Source organism: Orbicella franksi, chromosome 4 (genome assembly GCF_964199315.1).
Source record: "Orbicella franksi chromosome 4, jaOrbFran1.1, whole genome shotgun sequence".
In the NCBI taxonomy this organism is placed as follows: domain Eukaryota; kingdom Metazoa; phylum Cnidaria; class Anthozoa; order Scleractinia; family Merulinidae; genus Orbicella; species Orbicella franksi.
In genome coordinates, this window is record NC_138148.1 from 31,704,200 (window position 1) to 31,726,626 (window position 22,427).

The 22,427-nt window shown below is 39.9% G+C and overlaps 4 protein-coding genes across 5 annotated transcripts in view; 1 reads left to right on the forward strand and 3 right to left on the reverse strand.

The window, feature by feature from the left end:
- Nucleotides 1-22,427, reverse strand: part of LOC145483989 (uncharacterized) — a 301,335-nt gene that overhangs the window by 243,135 nt on the left and 35,773 nt on the right. The gene's annotated exons all lie outside the window — the stretch shown is intronic.
- LOC145483984 (codanin-1-like) overlaps nt 1-22,427 on the forward strand; it is an 84,232-nt gene that overhangs the window by 36,804 nt on the left and 25,001 nt on the right. The window contains exons 34-35 of one of the 2 annotated variants that reach the window (XM_081462576.1): nt 6,868-6,940; nt 7,322-7,668. The exons of the other annotated variant lie outside the window; for it this stretch is intronic. Of the exons in view, the coding sequence (XP_081318702.1) occupies nt 6,868-6,940; nt 7,322-7,491 (243 nt within the window). The 3' untranslated portion in view covers nt 7,492-7,668. Of the gene's footprint in view, nt 1-6,867; nt 6,941-7,321; nt 7,669-22,427 lie in introns of those variants that run through there. 2 annotated transcript variants of the gene reach the window in all.
- LOC145484552 (perlucin-like protein) lies at nt 50-1,296 on the reverse strand. Its single transcript, XM_081463141.1, has 2 exons — nt 992-1,296; nt 50-483 (listed from the first exon to the last, which is right to left on the reverse strand). Exons 1-2 carry the CDS (start codon nt 1,209-1,211, stop codon nt 50-52), a joined length of 654 nt encoding a protein of 217 aa, XP_081319267.1. The 5' UTR covers nt 1,212-1,296.
- LOC145485414 (uncharacterized) lies at nt 17,728-19,317 on the reverse strand. The gene has a single exon (XM_081464080.1). The coding sequence runs from the start codon at nt 19,315-19,317 to the stop codon at nt 18,571-18,573; it is 747 nt and encodes a 248-aa protein (XP_081320206.1). The 3' UTR covers nt 17,728-18,570.

A 22,427-nucleotide genomic window follows, 5' to 3' on the forward strand; every position in this document is an offset into this window, starting at 1 on the left:
TACCGATACTGCAAAATCAAAACGTTACAGAACTTTTGCAAACGAAATACTAGCGCTTAGCCTTTGTTTGGCAAAGAACGACATTGGCGTTTTTAGCGTGCGCGTTGCCTATGGTGCAGGTGCAGTCGTTCCACTTTCCTTTACCGGATCCTTTACTATACATATGGCCACATTTCTCTGCTAAACTATTCGGTTCGCCAGTGTTCCAGTTACTGTAGCCCGCCAGCAGTGTGTCATCTATCCAGTAGAACTTGTTATCTGCCTTTCGGTGAAGTCCTAGCCATACCCCAGCGTCTGTTATTTTCGTCTGCTTGGTGACGAGATCAAAGATGAACTGATTCTCAGTGCCTGATGTGATTTTAGCGAGATCTCCTCCCAGTTTCTGACAATTTCGTCGAGCGTCGCTCCACTCCAGGGTTGGAATGTCGAGGACGAGAAAACACGAGTTTACATGAAGAACCCAGCCGCCTGGACAAACCGGTTCTGTTTGAAATAAGCAGAGCGACGAATGGAAGTCATACAGACAACAAGTGAAAATTATTCCTTGCCTAATTAAAATGAGGCGTATAAAGCAGGCTTAAATGGGGCGATCCTGCCGCCAAATTACTTGTAAAAGGAAATCATTCGTTTCCTAGATTGGTAGGAAGAACTTCTTGAAATAGGAAATTTATGAAAGTTAGAGTTTCAACGACAGTTTAACTGGTTACATATTTGGACATGTCTGTGAAATTATTATGGTACGATAAATTAGCGTCGTTTATTTACAAGATTTATAGGTCAAATTTCGGTCTTTTTCAAGCGTTGACGAGAGATCTTTTACCCGCACCAGTCTTAATTTTCAAGAACTAGCCGTTGAAGAATTTTATTTCCCTAAAGTTATAGTTCATTGAAACAAACGTATCAGGTCGCACACACCAGCAACAAACCATGACAAGAGAACTTCTGAGACTTAAAATAATTTTTCAACAGACTTACTAAAGATATAAAATACCTTTGCTGGACTTTGCAGCGATGGAATCAACTTTAGCTTTGATATGGGCCAGCATTTCGCTCTCGCTTTTCGCCAAACCACAATTGTTGTTCACCACAAGGCTCTGATCTGGGTTAGTTTTAACGACAGGCTTGGTGCTGGAATTTTGCGGCTTGCCGTTAGAAAAGGCGGTCAGTATCACAACACAGAGGAACAGTGCGAAAGTCGGTCGAGAAAACATCTTCGTATTAAAGCACAATAATATTTTCCGAAGTGTAGTTTTAAGACGATCAATCGGCAACCACTGACTCGAAATGATAGCTGTAAGAGGGAATGCTGAAATTAAGTTGTTTACCGAAACAAGAACTTTTTCGGGTCTTGCAAGCACGAGGCGGAAGTGAATTTTAGGTTTTGGTTTTACTATCAACCGTAGAACTGTGAAGGACCTGTAAATTCTTTTAAGCACATAAGTATTTGAAAAAAGTTCGAACTTTTGGGTTTGTTCAATTCTGAACACCATTACCGTAGTTTAAAATTATTTTCCGATTAAAAGTGAGTCGATTTACATCTCAATTCCGGCAAAAGTCAGTGTTACTGCCAAATTTGTCAGTATAATTTATTCGTTAGTAAGAACTTTCTCTTCGTTTCAATGTTCTTCATCGGCGCTCAAAATTGCTATTTTGAGGCGATTAGCTTTACAATAAGCGTAAAGGGATAGAAAAAACGGACTTGTCGTGGGACTTAGTAAGTTGAAACGACGATGAAAACTGTGTGAAATGACGCGAAACTTTTAGAGCTTGAAGGTTAGATTATAAACATACACAAGTCTAACAATTTATGCAAATTTGAATGAGTTCAAATCGTAAGGAATTAACGTTTTTATAGTGTGTGTTCATTGTCACGCAATAAAAATAAAATCAAAAACCATTCAGTGGATAAAGTCAAGAAATTGTGATATTATAGACGATACATAAAGAAGACAGTTCTCCAAGTTTAAGGTGTGTGCGTTGTCCCAAAGTTGAGATATTTGTCGAAATGTTCTGCTCAAAATTATAGAGTCTAGTATGGAGCCGCCATGTTGGTGCACCTCCTTAGTCCTCCAATGCGGGACACCGCGGAAATACGTTTTTTGACGTCACCGTAACTGGTCAGTGGTCATCACCATCAGGCTGTGCTGTCCTTCGATCGATCAGTTTTCCGAGATCAGTATTTTGGTTCGTTTTAAGGTCGAAAATATCCTTGATAATTCTCGTTATTGGTGAGTTTGACGTCCTGAAATGGGTTTTTAATACTCAAACAATGTTCCGGTAATGAATAGGGGTACAGGGGAGTCATTTTGTGTGGAGTAATGTGTAGTTTGCTGACTCGAGCCTGGATCGTGTTGCTTCAGTCGCCCTCGCCTCAGAATTGTCGAAAACAACGATGGGTATCCAGCAAAGCAGAAGATTGATTCTGTATGAAGCTTTTGCAAGGATTTTGAAGACTAGTTGGATTAAAAGTGTAATTTGCATGAAGTGGTTAAGGTACATGTAAGTCGGGACCGTTTTATTCACACTCACTTTTCGCCGACATGTGGTGCTTGTTCATTTAGATTATATTTCGCAACGCGTCAAAGAAACTTTGATAAGAATTTGTCTTTAAAGACTGGCTTGTTTGGCGTTTCTATCACCTTTCTGACTTCCTGCGCCTTTTGGAACAGGTGACATAATTTTTTTGTACCTGCCGTTTGCTGTCAGAATAAAACATTTGTTCATTTCATTCACAAGATATTTCTCTATCATTAAAGATTGTTTAAGCCTACATTTATATATAATGGTGGCGTTTGCGAAGGGAGTAGAAATCGAAAATATTGTGATTTGTTGGCCGCAGCGAACGCTGGAAATACTGAAAACATACAAGACCGCGCAATATGTTCGGTTCATAGACAATTTTTCCTCGCTTGAGGTCTCTTTTGTTTACATCGATTACATGTTGATAGTACATGGAAATTTTCAAGACCGTTTCCTTGTACATGTATGCACAGGTAACTAAATATTTTAAAATGCCCAAACACCTGAATTTGGTTACACGAAACCGCTTCCACTTATGGGATGTGGTCAAGTTTCACATCTTTTGATGCTGAAAAGACATTCAACATTTCAGAGAGGCAGTAATCAACTCTTCAATGAAACCCACTAGTTTATTTTGTTTACTCACTCATTTGAAACTTTTCGATTTCTATTTCCCTATCTTACATGTGCAGTGTATAAACTGATATAAATAATTGACTGTTGTTGTTTTTCCTTTCATTTAATTTAATTCAGATGAGCTTTGCTCAATTACTACAAAATAATTTTTACATTGTATGTGCTTAATGAATCAGACATGTACATATCACGTGCTTTGAATCAATAAGAAATTAATTATGATCCCCTTAGTCATAATATTGTATCATCCTCCCTTCTGTAAGATTCTTACTTAACTTGTAACCACTTTATTACAAGACATAGCACCTGATGGCAATAAATTATATAATTATATGTATTTATTTTTTTTCCTGTCATATTTGGCTAACAAGTGGGTTTGTTTATGCCACTGTGTCTCTGAATTGGCTTACTGTCGTCTACAAACCATTGGTAATATATCTCCGCTACATCCAACTCAGATACTAGACACAAAAGCATGTATTAAAGAACAGATACATTTCTTACAAATTAATATTTATTGCATTTAGTTCATCACTTAAGTTCTACAACATTGCTTTTCTCCAGTGAGAAATTTTGTGCAAAGTCTGAAGTTGTAAGTTGCAAAAACAAGTTCCGTCAGTAGTTGCGAATCACTTAAAATCAGGCTTTGGTACTGTCAACTGAATGGCAGAAAGCGAGGAAATTAGAAATTGTCTCAAATACACAAGTGATAAAAAGAGATAAACTTGACTGAAATCTACAGACTCCTTTTTTTAGGTTTAGGGTTAAGGTTAGGCCTAAGGGACAAGGTGAGAGGTGTGGTGGCCTTGTGGTTAGTGCGTTCAGCAATGGATCAAGCGGTCCGTGTTTGAGCCCTTGTCAAGGACATTGTGTTGTGTTTTTGGGCAAGACACTTTCACTCTCACAGTGCCTCTGTGAGAGGGTTAGTAGAAATACTCCTAGTCAGTTCATGCTACAGAACCTGAGATAAGCCTGGCCTGATGGGCCACTTGGCTCAATGCAGACTTTACCTTTTACTTAGGGACAAGGTACTGCATCAAGTGGGGGAAGAGACAGCAGAGTCAGAACCTCCCACTTCCCATACCTCTATCTCTTGACTCCCACCCTTGTTCGTCCTGCTCCTGTCCCCTGTAAATTAAGAGACTCAAAACACATCTAAGTCATTTAGCTGCACACCCCTTGGGCATTTCCTTTTCCTTCATTTTCAGCCTTGTTACTCTTACCCATATCTTTCAAGTGAATGACCTATGATGTAACCATTGTCAAAGGGTTTCATTTTGGGCCTCATTTTGAGCCCAAGGGTGAATTTTTCTTTGCCCGTCGGCCTAGAAGTCTCTAAAGACACTAAATGAAAGTCAAGTAACATTTTCAGTTCTTGTTTTTGAAAGTATTTGAAGCCTTAATGAATGACAAAAATTAGCATTTTGCATTTCTCTCTGGATTCCTGCCCCCTATTCTCCCGGGCTCCTGCCCCATATTCTCCCGGGCTCTTGCCCCCTGCCTCTCCCCACCATCAACAGATGGCTGAATGTTCAGGAGAGGAGTTGCCATATGGAGAGCATTGGTCACTGTTCTCTCAGTTGGTGTTTTTACAGCATTGATGTTGTGGAAATCATCCATGGACAGTATCTAAAAGGATTTTTGCCGAGCCAAAATAGAAAAAAAATGTACAATAGAAGAAGTTTTCTATTAGGAAATCCAGATAATAGTAATATGTAAACAAATATTAATCTTAGAAAGTTATACAGAGCCTCAGGCTCTAAGGTAATGTGGTCAGAAATTATCTGGGTGGCCTTACAATCAGAAGATTGCTGTGTGAATACAGGGGGGATAGCCTATTTATAACTAAAAATGAAATTCATTTATTGAGTTTTAATTGGAAGTTGTTATTACCCAGATTTTATGGTATTTTTATTGTCTTGCAATAACATATGCATGTATTTTTAATTACCCTTTTAACAGCCTTGTATTCCATGTCTTCTGCCATCTTAAGATGATCAGATGTCATGTACTTCTTGTGTTTTTTTCTAATAGCTAAATAGCTTTTTTTTCTAAACTCTAATAGCTATGCAACTAGTTTAAAATAATTTTCACACTTTAGAGGCGCTAAAAGCAAAATACAGAACTGCAACAATTCGAAATTATGACAAGAAACAAAGAAACAATAATAAACATGAAAATTTAAAATTTTATTTTCGCCAGCCTCAAGCTTACTGAAGTACAGTATAATTAAAATTGGATATTTTATGATAAAACATACCTCGGTGAATTCTTCCCCGAGTTGAGGCCAGATTTTGAACCCTTTTAGGGATTCAGTCCTACACTTGTTACACCAACGTGTCCAAGATTTATACGAAGCACTGCTTCGATTTCGGCCAACTTGGTCCATAATTCGGTGATACCGAGTGGAGACAGGATGACCGTGTTTACTTACGCGAGTGCCCCCAATCGAACAAGTGGACGAACACGAGCTTGTCTTCCCGACGAATTTGATCGAAATGCCGTTGACATACCGATTCACACGGTTCAAGCCCATCAATTCAACAAACTTGAGAAGTTGGTGTCCCCAGAACACCGCTACCGCAACACAAAAGCTGCTTAGTTTTAGCCTTAGCGCACATCGTAACGTAAATTGCCACTGGCTCGCCGCTTGCGAGCATGAACTTTCACGAAACAACAACAATTTCACACCGTGTGCAAGTTCAGTTTGGCTTTGGCACAATATATAATATTAACTGAGAACTATCCAACAAATGAGCGGAGTTTAAAAGCTAAGTTTACAGTGTGCGCTCTAAGTTTTGTATCTTTTTCACTGTCGACAAGACTCGCTGCGATAACAATGTAAAAGCTGCAGGCATTTTGTAGTTTTGTTAAGGTGTACCGCTGACCAGCAAAATACTGTATCGCGCCCCAAAACGTATTTCCGCGGTGTCCCAATGCGGCGGCCGGAAAATAGTGTAACCATCTGGAACTTACTTTGGCTATCTAGTCGACTAATTATCTGAACCGAACCAAAAAAACAATTACACAAGCACTTTTCCTTACACTTTAACTCCAAAATGGCTAAAAATCACGAGATAAGTGTATATTTTTCGACAAACGCGTTCTTAGCTTTATGTCACACATTGCCATAACTCCGAAATTCAAAATGCGCTGGTTTCCAAACGAAGGACGCTACTCAGCTGGAAAGTTGTAAACAGGTATAAATTTACTACCTCTTATGCCTGATGAGGATAAAACCTTTAGTGACTCTTTAGTTTTGGGTTTGAGAATTTGATGACGTCACGTGAACACACTCTATTGCTCATTTACCGGGAAGAGTGTTGGTAAAATTGTTAATCGCAGAATTTCGATGAACGAGGTTTGTGGCACTTGTTTTAGTTTAAACATGCGAAGACTTATCAAACGTCTTGATCGGATAATTATGAAAAGAAATTGTGTTAATGATTTAACTCTTAAATACGTTTGCCCAATGAACTATGAAGTCCCCCAATAAACAATAATAAAAATAATAATAATAATAATAATAATAATAATAATAATAATAATGACCACCCTACCTGGACGTCCTTTATCAACCATATAGTAAGAAAGAAAAAACTCTTTTTGTGATCTTCCTTCTTATCAGCTTATACAAGGCAAGCCTAACGGTGTAGATTCACTTTGGCTGCGCTAATTTTAAAGTTAATGTATTTGTATTTTGATTTGAAGGAAGCTGCTGTTGAAGTCTGTGCTCCTTCTTGTTCGCTGGTGTTGGCACATCATGAAGCAAGAAAAGGAAATGGTAAGATGTATGAGAAGGCAAAGTGTTAATATGCGACAAGTAAAATTAGTTGACTATGGGTTAGTTTTTAAAGCATAAATATCCACTCATCAGAAGAAGCATTACGTGATTCAAAGAAAATTTATCTTTATTCACTTTTCAATTGAATAATTTTATGGCAAGGCCACCATTTCTGATAAAATTAACTGCCAATGATTACTGGGTTTTTTTTTAAATAAGGAGTAAATAAGACTTAAGTTGAGCTGTTTTTGCTGCAATCCGTTAATCTGGTAACTGTCTAGCCTCTTTGATCGATTCTCTAAATTGAGACAGGCTTCACCCAATATTATGTAAAAATAATGTTTTGCTAATTGAAGTGGTTGATTGAATTTTTTTATTTAGGTTCTAAAGATGAAAGCCGCAAGACTCTCCACCAAGCTGAATTTTCCCTTTTACTCGCTGCGCTGATACAAAGATTTCCACACAACACTGCAGTGTCTTCCTTGGTAGCAGAATGTGTTAAAAACAGCCCTGGTGTCATTGTAATATCAGACGATTCTGCTATCAGCTAAACATATCTAAACTATCGTATATTCTCTTTTCCGTTTGATCCAGAATCTCAAATGCAACACAACCAGGCAAAATGCAACAGTAATAAGAGTTTTCATCTTAGATACTGAACTCGTTTGTTTATCGCAGTTTTATAGGTTTTGCGAGACCTTGTAAAGAGCTTTGTCAAAAGACAACTGATAAATCTCGCTTTTACGCACTTTCGGGAGAAAACAGGCCATTAGATATTCAAAGTAACATTCCTAAGAGCTTCACTCGATGTTTAAAATTTCTTTCGTTGATCAACATATCGAAAACATGCCTTGGTGGCTTTTCAAACATCAAAAGTTCAATGTTGTATATATATCGCAATTGTAAATATATGATTTTAATAATATAATATCCAGGGACTAAGAAAAAAGAAACTTGTAATGTTATGCAAGTTCTCCGTCGGAACATGAAGCGTTTGTAAAACTTATTATGTAAATCAAATTATACAGAAGAGATTCAAGTGAAGTGTATTTTTGTAACTTTCTGGAAACTGAACTCTTGTCCATAGCGTGGTGTGAAAGGAAGGTAACTTAAGGTAAACAACAACAGACGAAGTGCAACTAGTTAATGTTCACACAATCAGTGGGAATGTTTTGATTATGCTAAAAGTACCTTTATTGTAGGGGTTTACACCTTATGACAGCAATGTTTTGAGCCTAATGGTGAGGCAAAAGAATCAAGCATTATGCTGGAATAGTAGATGTAAGGTTGTGGGCCTTGGGCAGACCAAGAGACTAGTCTAGCACCATTCACTTGACTTACACAGTACACGTGACACGTGCCAACAGGTTTTGCTAGTTAAGCCCTCTTATGCTACATCAGAATGACTTTTTTCATAACTAGGAACTTCATTCTGTGATAACCAAGCTAGAGCAATAGAGGATTGCATTGAGGCGTCCCTCATTCTTCAGGAAAACAGGCGTTAAGGGTAAAGTTAGGTTTTTTATATGAACATGAAGGTGCATAATAGAGACGTTTTAAGCATAACAGTGAGATTATTTGGGCATCGAGCCTTAGCAGGGTAGGGGTAGAGGGGATCGCGGGCGCACCGAAACACCCACGGCTGAAGGCTGAGCCTAGCAGTAGCACAATAATGAAAAATTGGAGCACACTGTGTAAAACGGTACGTTGAAAGGGGCATTTTTAGGCTTTCTTGTGAATTGCACCGCTAGTATACCAGTGTTTTCAGGTGGTGCGAAGTATTAAAACAAGCGGAAATATGTGGTAATTCAATGTCTTTATAGGTAGCATTAGCAATCACACTGTTTGAGGATGGCCTTTTGCTAGTGTTTGTGTTTCGAACCCAAGCGTCTATCTGGCTTTTTGCATTGTAGCGCGCTTCGCATGCCAGCCCTTTCGCGTGGGTCTCGCCGCGCACGCTCCCGACCGAGACCTAAACAACCACGAGTGCAGGCTGACCAGGCTTCGAGTACGTATGTGCATATGCTTTTAGATTTCTTTGTAGTTTTTCCCGGGGTTAGCGAGGTTATCTTGATTTATTCAAAGTACCCCTAGCAAATATGAAGTCACTCACCAGAATTAAATCAGAAAGCTGTGTTCTTGTGTGATGTCTGGAAACTGAACACGCTGCAATTTGCCCCGGCAACTGCCCCAAGTTGTGATGTGTCGTCCAGTCAGCTGTAGCTTGCCTTTTTTTTCTTGCCGCTCTCTGAGAAAGAACTGTCAGTATCACAACACAGAGGAACAGTGTAAAAGAACATCTTCGTATTATAGCACACTAATATTTTCCGAAGTGTGGTTTTAAGACGATCAATCGGCAACAACTGACTCGAAATTATAGCTGCAAGAAGGAAAGCTGAAATTGAGTTGTTTGTCGAAACAAGAACTTTTTCAGGTCTTGTAAACATGCGGTGTAAGTCAATTTTAGTTTTTGTTTCTTTCTCAACCTCAGAACTGAATGAGTAACTGCAAATGAGTATTTGAAAAAGGTTCAAACCTTTAGGTATGTTTATTTCCGACCATCTCTGCCGTAATTTAAAGATATTTTCAAATCAAATACAGAAGTTGAACGAGACTTACCGGAAGTTGAAGTTCCACTGGGATTCCACCTTTGTCACCATACACAAAGGGGTTACATGAGATAGCATTGCGACTGCGTGAACTCGGTCTTTAAGCACTAGCCATGTGCATCGTAGGAAGTAAGTAACAGGGTGGGTCCAAGGGGGGGCATGTAATCCCTCTCTGTATGGGTGACAAAGGTGGAATCCCAGTCCAATTTCAACTTCCGGTAAGCAGTCCGGGATCGTTATCAGATTTGATAACCTCGACCAAAACAAACCATTAACCAATCGCTGCGCAAGTTTTCGTTCACGTGACATTATTTGGTAGCAACAGTGTATAATTCAATATGGCGGTCGATGGGGCGCTGCGATGAAAGGAGTTATTTTTTTCACGACATCACAATGCAATTTCATTTAATTGTAATTGTATGTTTGTTTCGCAATAGGTTACTGGATTATGGAATAGAAACAGAGATGCATGGAAGAAAACTGTCTTTGTCCAAAAGCTACAGCGAAAAGTTTCATTTCCAGATAGACACCGTATAATATTTGTTCCGAGTAAAAACACACGAAGGTAGACAACAGTTATTCTGTTCACAAAAGCGTTGTTTATTGATACTAATATGATAGCTTCTATTTTCACTCAGGCTTCATTTTCTTGGCAGTTGGCGAAGCTGGCTGTTCAACAGTCTGTATAAAATATAAACGAAACACTAACAATAAATACATCTTGAGTTCACAAATTGACACTGAACAAGTTGCTTCTATATTCCAAGCGGAGAGCTGTAACTGAATTTCGTTCAATTTGCATGAGCGAAGCGTGGTTAGGACCGAAACATCTCCTACTATGATTCATTACTATGAAATGAAAATAACAGTATCGAAACAGTTCGCGACCCTCCCTCTGTCGACTCTCTGTCCAGATATACTGAAGATAGAATAGCTTACCTCGATGGCCATATCCCATCCCACGCCTAATTCCATTTCTGCGATTGCTAATTCAATCCCCTCTGCCGTATTGTACATTTCGTTTCCATCTTTGATGCACTGGAGTTCTCTTTGTCGTTGTGGGCTCACCTGATATGGTTCTGGCACAACAACAAAAATATAGCAGGTATATTTACTTTAATTCGTGATACACCTCCGTTCAGTGGAATGGGTACATGCAACACTTTATGTCGTGAGATGTGACAGTAAACTTGGAAGTCTTGGCATTTCCGGAAAAAAATTGTTTTAGTTGTAGATCAGTAGTCTATTGTTGTGCATTCGGTGATATGGAAAAACGCTTTTCATGACCGATTCATATAAAAGAAACTATAATTCAAGTAATATGTTTCCGTACCATAGTTCACTCGCTAAATCCGACAATAAGCTTCATTATATAACGACTGGTGTGCCAGAAAACTGACCTAGTTTGGCCGGCATTTCCGGAAAATATTTCAGGACCGCGAGTTGTTGAAATTGAATAAAATATAGGCAACTTACCCTTTAACGTGATTGTCGATTTTCCCGCAGTCCGAAAGGTGTTTTAGTTCCCTGTTTATGAAGTACTGCACCCGGCCTATCTGTCTTCCAGCAACTTCTCTCAAAGTGTAATTTTTCTTAGCGCTCTTGAATACCAGACTGTGGCACGTCTAGAAGTGTCTCGGGTATTTCTCTAATTTCCGGCAAAACACAACGAAGTGCGAACGAGTCTTTGTTTCCAATTTTCAGGAAGGACATGAAAAGGACTTTCTTCTGGCCCCTTGATTTTGACCTCATGGTAACCCTTCAAAAGAAAATAAACAACTAATGTTAGATTCGCAAGTGGTTTCCCGACCACCTGGACTGCCGTACCATGAATCGAGCGACTCACTAAGAGCTATAATTTTTTCTGAGGGGGCTTAGATGATTTATGTAAGTTACTTTTACGTACCCCTTGATTTTGCCACCAGTAATTCTTAAAGTTGAATGCTGCGTGTCTGTCAGGCCTAAAAGGAACGAAAATTTTATGCTGCAAAACTCGACAACAATAAACCTGCCCTATGTAATGACCAAGCTATATCCACAAAATCGACAGAAATTTGCTATTTTGATTCTATGGGTACCAGCATCCGCCATCTCAATACCTAGGAACATATCGATTACAGCTGTAAATATGGCCGCCGTTACGAACAACACATCGCAAATCAAAATACCCCCGTGCACTTTTTTCACAGATCGTGCACAACACTAAAAACACGTTAAATCCCAAGAATATGGCGTGAAGATTAACGACATATTTTTTGTGATTTTCGCAAAAATCACCAGGTAACTTAAATCTAATGACAAAATGAAAAACATACCTGGTTTGGATGCAAAATTGCAAGCGCTGTTTCACTTTACGAGTAGCATTTTACATCGTTTACGCTGGTCTTCAACCGCCATCTTCAAAACACGTGAGGCTCCTTCTTTTCTGGTAATTATCGAATAGAATTATGGGTAAATTACCCGAGTATAATCGAACAAATAACGAGCAAAGCGAAGTGAATACGAAAATTCCCGGTTTTTGAAATGGCCGCCATGTTGTGACGTCACATGGTTATCAAATCTGATAACGATCCCGGACTGGTAAGTCTCGTTCAACTTCTGTATTCCACCTTGTCACCCACACAGGGATCACATGAGACTTCAAAGACAGATGCACAGGCTAGTAGTAAATAATTTCACACAAGTGAACATATTACTGCAAAACTCTATTGGCAAACGTGTCTTCCACAATCTTTTTGTCATAGAATTTGGCAAAGGTGGATTCTGACTTCCATCCAGCCTTGTCCAGAATATCTGCTCATGGAACATCACTCAGCTTTGCCTTAGAAGTTGAAGCTGACCTTGTGCTATGAGGCTTCAAAATGTTTACATCAATGCCTGAACTTTGTAATACAAACTTAACCCAACGACTAACCGTGTCTCTAGACACTGGACCGTACGGTTCAACATAACTTACCAACAGTTGACTACATGAACGAGTATCCCTTGCAAACTTTGTTCTAGTCAAATACTCCTTAAGAGTGGTCACAACACAAAGTCTTGGATCTGTGAATGATTTAAGTTCAATCACCATACCCTTGGACCCTGGTTTGGACTGTTTAACATGCTCTTGAAGTCTGAACACTATAAAGGAGCCAGAATCTATCATGCTGTCCACATTGAGAAAAAGAAGGGATTGCCCCCTTTGAGCAGTGACTAGAGCTAATAACATTGTGAGCTTCAGAATTAAACTCTTGAGAGAAATCTTATTAACAGGGAACAAAGTCTTTACGTAATCAAGAACTTGGTTTACATCTAGACTACGAGTAGTCCCTCTTTCGCTTAGTCCGTCGTGCGTGACGCGAAAGAAATTCGCGAGAAAAAAATGGCAGCGCGAAATCCTGGGGGCCAGGAGCGCGCGAAAGGAGGGACTACCGCCTAAGCCCAAGAGTTTGCCCTTTCACGGCCGAGTGATTTTTCGGTGTAGGATTTCTCACCTTGACGTCCTCTTATTATCGCCTGTTATCAATAGCCCTAGGAGATCTGAATAAAATTGCTCTACTCTACTCTTCAAGTAGCCAGGCAAAAACATATGCCGTGAGAAGTATATCTTCGTTCAGTGTTCGTTCAGCGAAACTGCCAAAGAAGTTTTAAAAAGAAGACGGCGAAAGAGGCCTCTTGTAACGATTTTCGCTGCGTCTAAAAGTTATTGCGAAAATTTCAACAGAGTTTCAACCGAGAATTTACATTATACATTATACATTATACATTATACATTATACATTATACATTATACATTATACATTATACATTATACATTATACATTATACATTATACATTATACATTATACATTATACATTATACATTATACATTATACATTATACATTATACATTATACATTATACATTATACATTATACATTATACATTATACATAGGAGATCATCCAACTGCGGTGAAATGTTTGCCGATAGCAGCGGAAAATTTCAGGTGAATGTCCGGTTTCAAGTGAGAGTCCGGTTCAATCTTTCAAATGGACGACAGAAAAAGGCCAAGCTCAGTGAATTTATAGTCGCTGACTTAGACGATGCTGTTGAGCGGCGAAATCACTAACACGCTAGCAGTCGGGTTGGAGGCAGAAAGCTTTGCCAAACAAAACACTGGATAAATTTAAATCTTTCCAAAGCCTGTTGGCAGATTCGCAAGAACATCACGGCTTGCGAAGCTCGATTCCAACGCTTCGATTTGCTCTGGTACCGCTTCGATTTGCTCCGGTTCCAAAACATTCCTGCAAGACGTCACAGGTATCTCGAATGTTGACAACACGTTGTCAACGCTCCTAACATAAGCCAATCGTATTTTTGCGTTGTGAGAGCAACGCATAATTCAAACTCTTGGGCTTAGGCGGTAGTCCCTCCTTTCGCGCGGCCATTTTTTTCTCGCGGTTTTCTTTCGCGCCACGCACGACGGACTAAGCGAAAGAGGGACTACTCGTAGACTAGTTTACATCCCAAACTGCTGTATAACGAGGCATCGCTGGGCGAGATTCAAATACTCCCTTTAGAAACCTAATAACTAAAGGATGTTGCCCAACTGGGATACCATCTATTGAAGGGAGTATTGAAGAAAGTGCTGAGCGAGCAGTATTAAGGCTACTATAACTATGACCATTGTTAAATAAAGTTAGTAGAGACTCTATGAGTTGGGCTAAAGAGGGACAAACTGTACTAATCTGTTCTCTATGACAGAAGTCAAGCCATTTTTGTAGTAGGATTGGTACTGTTTAGATGTGCCTTTCCTCCACAACTTGAGGATAATCTTGGTAGCTTCTGCAGAAATGCCTTGCTTCGTAAGGGATTCCCCACAACTTGCATGCAATTAGTTTCAGTTTGCCCTCCATGGAATGTGGTTGACTGGGCTTGCTTGGAAGATACAATGTCCCTCTTTTCTCACTGGTAACAATCTGGGCGTGTCGACCAAAAGACTCATCAGCTTTGGATACCAAGGTTGGGTGGGCCAGACTGGAACAATTATGATCCCTTCCCCTTCCTCCATTTCGATTTTCTTTAAACAACAAAGTATCAGGCTAAAAGGAGGGAAAGCATAAAATTGTTCTTGAGACCAAGAGTAAGAGAAGCATCCACAAATTGTGCCTCAAGGTCTGGCCTCCAAGACACATAACGGGGAACTTTTCTGTTAATTCTAGATGCAAAAAGATCAATGGATGGCATGCATGCCATAGGTCTCAACAATGCTGTGGAACATATTTTCGTTGAGAGACCATTCTGTGTTATCATTAAATGTTCTGGATTCCCTATCAGCATCAACATTTTCTTTACCTGGTAATGAGATTGCTGTCACCCAGATATTTCTCTGGATACACCAGGTCCAAATTTCACGTGCAATCTTATTACATTCCAAAGAATGAGTCCCACCCATGGCATTTATGTAAGAGACAGCAGTGGTATTATCTATGTAGATGTTAATATGAAAATTTGTCATTGAGTGGCAAAATGATTTCAAAGCAAAAAAAGCGCAAGTGTTTCCAGCTCATTGATATGACAGTTAAACTCAGTTACAGTCCATCGACCTCCTGCTTTATCTCCCTTGCACACTGTCCCACACCCTTCTTTTGAGGCATCAGAATACAGGGAGAGTAATGGATCCCCATGGGATATCCACTTAAATGAGCTCTCAACATTTTTGATCCACCATTTGAGGTCTATGACTGATGTAACTGACAATATCATTACTGAGTTGTAGTTTCCCCTACTTTCTTTCAGAGCTTTGATTTTGTTTATTTCTAGATGTCTATTGAAAAACTGTGCATATTCAACACCAGGGAACATAGAAACCATTAAGCCCATCACTTCTGAGACATCATGAAATTAAACATGAGTTTTTGTCAATACAGCTAAACATTTCTCTCTCAGCTTTTCAGCTTTCTCTGGTGTTGGTCTCATTGTCATCATGAGTGAGTTTAAGATAAAGTCCAAAAATGTTAACTCATGGCTGGGTATGAGATTTGATTTTTCTTGCTTTAGAAAAAAACCCACTTTGGTGAAAAGGTGGACAGTGTCCTGAACATTATTACTGCAGTCATCAAATGAGGGCCCTTGTAAGTATGAATCATCAGTGTAGCCCACATCTGTGTGTCCCATTTGCCCTAAGGTGGGTTTGTGTTAGCTAGGGCCGTGGTCAACGACTCGGCCATCCGGGAAAAGCCTTGTTCCATAGATTTTTGCAAAGCACTGATCTGAGCGTTTGCCATGTCTTCATCGTTTTGCTGCGTTTTGACGGGAGTCAATTATGACCTTTTTCCCGTCTTTCTCATTGCCGCGTCTCGAAAACTTGGAAGGTCTCTCTCCTGGTACCGGGTGCATCTCTACATGAATTTCTTTCGATGTTTTAGTAGGCGAATCAGGCGGCCTTGTGTGTGGCAAAAACCAAGTTTTCACAGGACAGCAAAGACAATCCGTCACAACGAAGGCAACAACGCACTGAGTTCACGCAGGCGCAATGCTATCTCATGTGATCCCTCTGTGGGTGACAAGGTGGAATCAAAATTGAGTCGAGTCACCAATTCCGGCAAAGGTTATTGTTGTCAAATTTGTCAGTATAATGTACTCGTTACTTAGAACTTTCTATGCGTTGGCTTTTTCTTTCTCTGCGCTCAAAACTGTTCTTTTTTCCTTGTTTTTTCTTTCTTTCTTTTTTTTTTTTTGAGGCGTTGAACCTTACAATAAGCGTAAAAAGAAATTTAAAAAACAGGGAGTTTCTCGGTAAATTAAAATGTCGATGAAAACTGGGTGAAATGACGCTGAGCTTTCAATTCCTTTTATTATGAGTATACACAGGTCAAAGAATTATGCAAATTTAGATTACCTGAAGTCATATGAATTGACGTTTTGTCGGCGCCCATTCAACGAAAAGATAGACTGTTGTCAAAATTGTTTCTACAGTCGAACCTCCACTAATGGTCACCTCTGTACAACGGCGCAAGTGTGTTTTTTTTTCTCAAGAACGAACAATGTTTTTTATCTTTTGAGGCGACGGACAGTTCGTACATTCACTCTTTTATATTTTGATCTCTCTACAACGACCACCTCTCCACAACGGCACTCCAAACTTTCCCCACATGATTCCGCATTTCGTTGGTTGTCGTTGTACCTTTGCGTTGTAAATCGCATGTGTACAAATTCAGCTGCTCCGTTTGTCAATCGACGTATATTGGCGAAACAGGTAGAAACATATGAACACGCTTCTCAGACAAAGAGATATCTTGGAACAAGTAAACTGACTATCGTTGTTTAAATTATCCGTTCACTCGCCGTGCGTTCAGCCGTTCGAACGGATACTGTAAGGAACGTTTTCGCGTGAGAGGTGACATATTTGCCGACGCATTTTTGTGTTTGAATCGGCAGAGTTCTTCTTTTAACGACGCTTTTAGGGTTGAGAAAGTAAAATTGGCGACGTATTTACTTATTTTTACGTGACGCGTGATTGGTGAAAAAAATTCTCCGTGATGCGTGATTTATTAGAAAAATTCAGCGTGACGCGTGATTGGTACCCTACCTTTGCCACCCTCTCCAAAGGCATCTTCCAAACTGTTAATATAAGTTTTTTTTTCACTGCATATATTTATTATTTACCTTATATCACTCTATGTGGGAGGCGCGGTGGCCTCATGGTTAGTGCGCTCGTTCCCGGAGCGAGCGGTCCGTGTTCGATCCCTGGCCGGGGACATGGTGTTGTGTTCTTGGGCAAGACACTTTACTCTCACAGTGCCTCTCTCCACCCAGGAGTATTAATGGGTACCGGCGAATTGTTGGGGAAACCTAACAAATTGCGGGGGAGTGACCTACAATGGACTAGCATTCCAGCCAGGACCACTGAACGTAACTTTTCAGAAGTTCCGTTTTCTCGGGAATTTTCGAGTGCTGGGCTAACCAAGAAAATGTTGACCATTTAGCGCCGAGACGAAATTCTTGATTTGTACGACTCCTGGAGACGAATGAAATTCAGGCTAGCGTATGACGGGAAGTGTAGTTAAAGAAAAGTTTGATGTCACTAATCTTTCCTTCTTCTTCAGTTTCGCTGCTCGCTTATCAGTAACCTTGTCAGCACAGTAACTTTTTCGAGTTTCTTAGAAAATGTTTCCATTAGTCTATCCAAAGCCGATAGAAACAGAGCGAGCTGTTTAATTCTTTCAGGATAACCCATGCATGGATCGTTCGATCAATCAAACGAATTTGTTATTATTTTAGAAATATCACAAAATCGTGAAGCTTAAGCTATTTCAGTTCAAGAATTGACTGGCTGCTGGTGCTTAATCTGTCGACCGTTTAAAGATCATTACCCGTGTAGCTAACCAGGTTGCGCATTGCGCATTTACCGAATAGTCGATCAGTGTGCTATGCTAATACTAAGTGGTCTATTATTGTCATTTTGAAGCTACGAAAGCGACTCTGAATTGAAACTTTTCAAAATATTATGCCAGTTGCAATCCATGCAACCTTTCTCCTACATCTAAATTTTGAATTGGTCTTATTCGTGCGCGACAAATCAGTACACTTTCTAGGAACGTAGTAAAACAAACATTTCTCTTTCCCGGAATTAGCAGTCAAGGAACATGAACGTATGCCAAGATCTACCAGCCTCAAGCTACGCTACGTTTTCACTACAAATGTTGTCAAAACGTTAATCTGAAAGGCGCAACTGACTACAAAAGAATTTATGATCAGCAATTTCCGCCGTTACGGATATATCACTCGTAACTAAATTCACATTTCTTAGATTACTGAAGTGTCCATTCTGTGAAAGACTGATCGCTCTAGCAGTTTTTGACCTCTCTAATTTATGCAGTAGCACACTTTCTACGGATTTAGTTCACGAGTTCTCAGTGACTATTCACTGAATTGTTAGTAGGAAACTATAATATTCCATGCATACTACTGAGCTATGACCCTTCGAGAAAAATCCGGCTGTCAGCAGTCAAGGTAAATGCCAAACTGATAGCGTCCACCGACGTCGACCATGTTCAGTTGATGTTGAGGAGGACGGCGAGTGAGATCAGTGGAACAAACACAGAGTGAAATTTCCAACGAATTGCAGAAGAGGATAAACACTCACTGGGAGCCTTCAAACTTTCTGTGTCGTCCACTTCCCTTCTTCTTCTGTTGGGGCAGTTCATTCCAAGTTCTTCCAGCAGTAGTTTGGCAAAGTGCTGGCAGTTGTTTAAAAACAGGTTATAGTTGGGATTTGCGTCGCGCCACCTTTTAACGAAGCTGTTAACTTGATCCCTAGTACAACTGCTGCTTCCAACCAAATCTTCGGAAAGAATTTTTTCTCCTCCCGGGCCATATTTATAGTTGGGATCGTTCACATCAAGTTCATGAGTACCGTATGACGACCCAAACTCGTAAACAAAGCCACGGTATTCTACAAACCAATGACTTGGCCATAGGCTTACTGATCGTTTCCTTTTAGAGGAGCTTCCACTAGACGGCAATGGAGCCGTTTTCTTGAAGTACTTGTACTTACCAGGAGTACTACTTTCAAAACATTTTGCTTCATTGCCGCTGGAATCAACGCAGACCTTTGATCCGGTACATCTCAGACTTCGATCGAAACATTGATCTGTCGTCGAGCAGTAGAACTTCTGGTCACCACAGCGCTGATTTTCTTCGCCAGTGCGTCCACTGGCAACCATGGAACAACCTAACATTAACACAAGCCAAAAAGTTGTCATCGACAGCGCCATCTTTGTAGATGTCTGTACGTACATGTCCTTCACAACTACGAAACTGGGCGTGAAATGTATCGCGTACGTTTACGACTGGGCCAGCAGAGAGTTTTCAACCAATCACGGACCAGTTTGAATGACAAGAATAGATATTTGTTTGCGATCTCTCCAATCAAGTTGGAGCATCGTTAGCCGTTGGAAATGACAATTTTTTACATTTAGATTTCGTTTGACTTATAGATAACTGGTGTTACAGTCGCCCTCCCCGAAAGAAAAAATCAGAGTGAGCGACTTTGTGTCCCGTTGATAACCATGTTCGCTGCATAAATTATCTTTACATAAAAAACCATTTCACAACAGCTGACCTGACACGCGAGACAACAAAGAAACACGCTCTCTGCGCATGATCTTTGCGTAAGACAATTTATTTCAACGATAAAACAGACTCCTTGCGGAATAATTTGGTCGCCATGCATAAAATGCTGATTTTATACCTCCAGTTATCTGGCTTTCAAAGTTTCTAAAAAGAGTCAGAAGAGATATTAAGCACACAACGATATCCAGGGCGAACAAGGCGCGATTTGATCCTTGAGCAGGTTTCGCTTTCCCAGGGTTCACTTCTTGTCGGTTGCAATGATCATGGTTTGAATGGCCAGATTCCTCTGTTTGATTCGTGATTTCTTTCAGTCGAAAAGATACCAACGAAGTCGGCTTGTTACCATCTTCATGGACCGGGTTTATCAGATGTTCTTTAGGTGATTCATTCATCTCGAACGATCTGCCTGTTGAGTGGATTATTTCCAGAATAGATTCAGTGCGACCTCTTGAAGTGTTTAAGTACAGTTTACTACATTCAAGTGTGAAGGATCTTCTTTAGGAAGGGAAACAAATTCTTTCACGACCCTGAGCTGCGTACACCGGTAATGCAAAATATTTCTGCTATTGAACTTTCAATACGAAGGTAGAGGCCAAGAACTTTTAGTATATCTTAAACACTGACAACAACAAACTTTTCATCTCGGGACAAAGTCTGACTCAGTGATTCAAGCAGATATTGCATGAAGGACGGGACGGACTACGGTGTCTCCGACTTAATTACATAGCACCGTTTTGTCACAGGAAATTCGTTGCAAACCTATAGAGCGATTTCGGTATTTGTTTCTGCCAATACCGAGTGAAGAACGACTTGGCGGTCAGGTTTGTTTAGATTGATGAAATCTGTGATTGTCGAGGACATTTCCTGAAACTGCTCGAAAGTCAAACGTCGGTAAGTTTTTTCTATCTTTTGTAAACTTTCAGGCCAAATTTCATAGCCTTCTTTGTATTTTCTGGTACAGCATTTTCTTGTATTCTCAGGATTTCCATTCAAAAACACTGGCGAAAGGCGAGTTCACGCCGGCCATTTTGTTTTTGCATGGATTATGCATTATTCACTCGCGAGAAGGTGAATAGTGCTCATTAGCCCGAGATAGCGAACCAATCAAAAAGCTTGAAATAGATCAAGATCACCGAGTGTGTATATACTAATTTGAATATCCCACCAAAATCCGTCTGATCTGGATTCACAGGCTAACCAAAACCACCTCTTACGAGATTTGTTTTGGTCCTAGGCATGCCCAGGTAGATAAATGGAAATAGGAAGCTCTTTGATCGCAGGCATCAGTTTTGTTATTTTAGTTAGCGGCGTAATTTGAATTTTCCGTGAAGTGACGAGGAGAATTCATCGTTATTTTTACTTCCAAAGGCATCTTCCAAAGTGTTAATATAAGTTTTATTTTCACTGTATATTTTTATTATTTACCTTACATTATTCTTTGTAATCCCCCACATATACCTACACAGCATGCATCTCATTAATCCCCCACATGTACCTACACAGCGTGCATCTCATTAATCCCCTACATGTACCTACACAGCCTACATCTCATTAATCCCCCACGTATACCTACACAGCTCTACACAGCTTACATTTCATTAATCCCCCACATATACCTACACAGCTTTCATCGTATTAATTCCCAAGATATACCTACACAGCCCACGTCTCATGAATCCCTTACATTTACCTTCACAGTTTGCATTTCATTAAATCGTTTCTAGAGTCATTACTCATTATCTTTAGTGGTTATCAACTCATTTAGAACCAAGTGGTCTTAAGATATCTGGTAGATTTCATTAAAGGGAAAAACAGTTGTTTTCACAAGCAAAATTGCAATCCAGGAGGTGGGACTAAACACCAGTCATTTATTACACCAAGCTTATGTTAGGATATTGACGCGATAAGTAGGTAAACTTTCCATCCAAATAATGCCGTTCCATATGTTAGTCATGCATTCTGAACACATTCTGATTTTCACGATTTTATTGACTGTGAAGTCAGCGATGAAATCGAAACGTCCAACCGCTGCTTCTTTCTAATAGTGAAATACGATCATCGACACGTCTTCTCTATAGTTAAAATCATAACCTTGCTTGTGAAGATTGGAATTTCTTAAGGGACTGTGCAATATTTACCAGGAGGAGGGGGGGTTGGAAAATTAGAGGGGGTGGCATAGGAGAAAATGACAACAAGAGAGAGGGGATGTTGGATGTAAAATTTAATACATACAGGGGGGGCATTATTTTTTTCATTCCTTTTTGCAAACTGGAAAAGTAGTGGAAGAATTATTAGAGTTCAAATATAAATACTAACATTGGAATAAACCTGACAAATTTATCAACTCTAAGGTCGTTCTGATCTATGAACTGTTGTTTTCCTATCTGAAGAAAGGTCTTTGCAAGAGGTATGTTCCCAGTACAACGTGGACGAGACTGCACGTAAAAGTTATGTACAGCACCTTGAGTTCCTCGATGCAAAAGCCAAAAAAAGAGTAAGAGAAAGGAACATTCTTCCGCTTATTTCTTGGACAATTGAAAAAGATGTAAAAGCGCTTACCAACAAGCAGCTGAAAATGTATCTAAAGCAAAAGGTCTTAAGATAAGTGGAAGCAAGGCTGAGTTGATTGACCGAGTTCTCGCCCACGCACGCGGGAACCTTAGTGCCAGAGATGTTGTAGAAGATCAGGAATCTCCCAATTCATGCGAAGACGGCACAAGCTCAGAGTCCAGTGATTCTGACGACTCTTCAAATGACTCTTCGACATACTTCAAGA

Excerpts from the sequence above, each read along its gene's own strand:
- LOC145484552 (XM_081463141.1), bottom strand. The coding sequence starts at position 1,211 with ATGTTTTCTCGACCGACTTTCGCACTGTTCCTCTGTGTTGTGATACTG. Across the intron at positions 484-991 it reads CGCTGCAAAGTCCAGCAAAG|AACCGGTTTGTCCAGGCGGC; the intron begins GTATTTTATATC and ends TATTTCAAACAG.
- LOC145485414 (XM_081464080.1), bottom strand. The coding sequence starts at position 19,317 with ATGTACGTACAGACATCTACAAAGATGGCGCTGTCGATGACAACTTTT.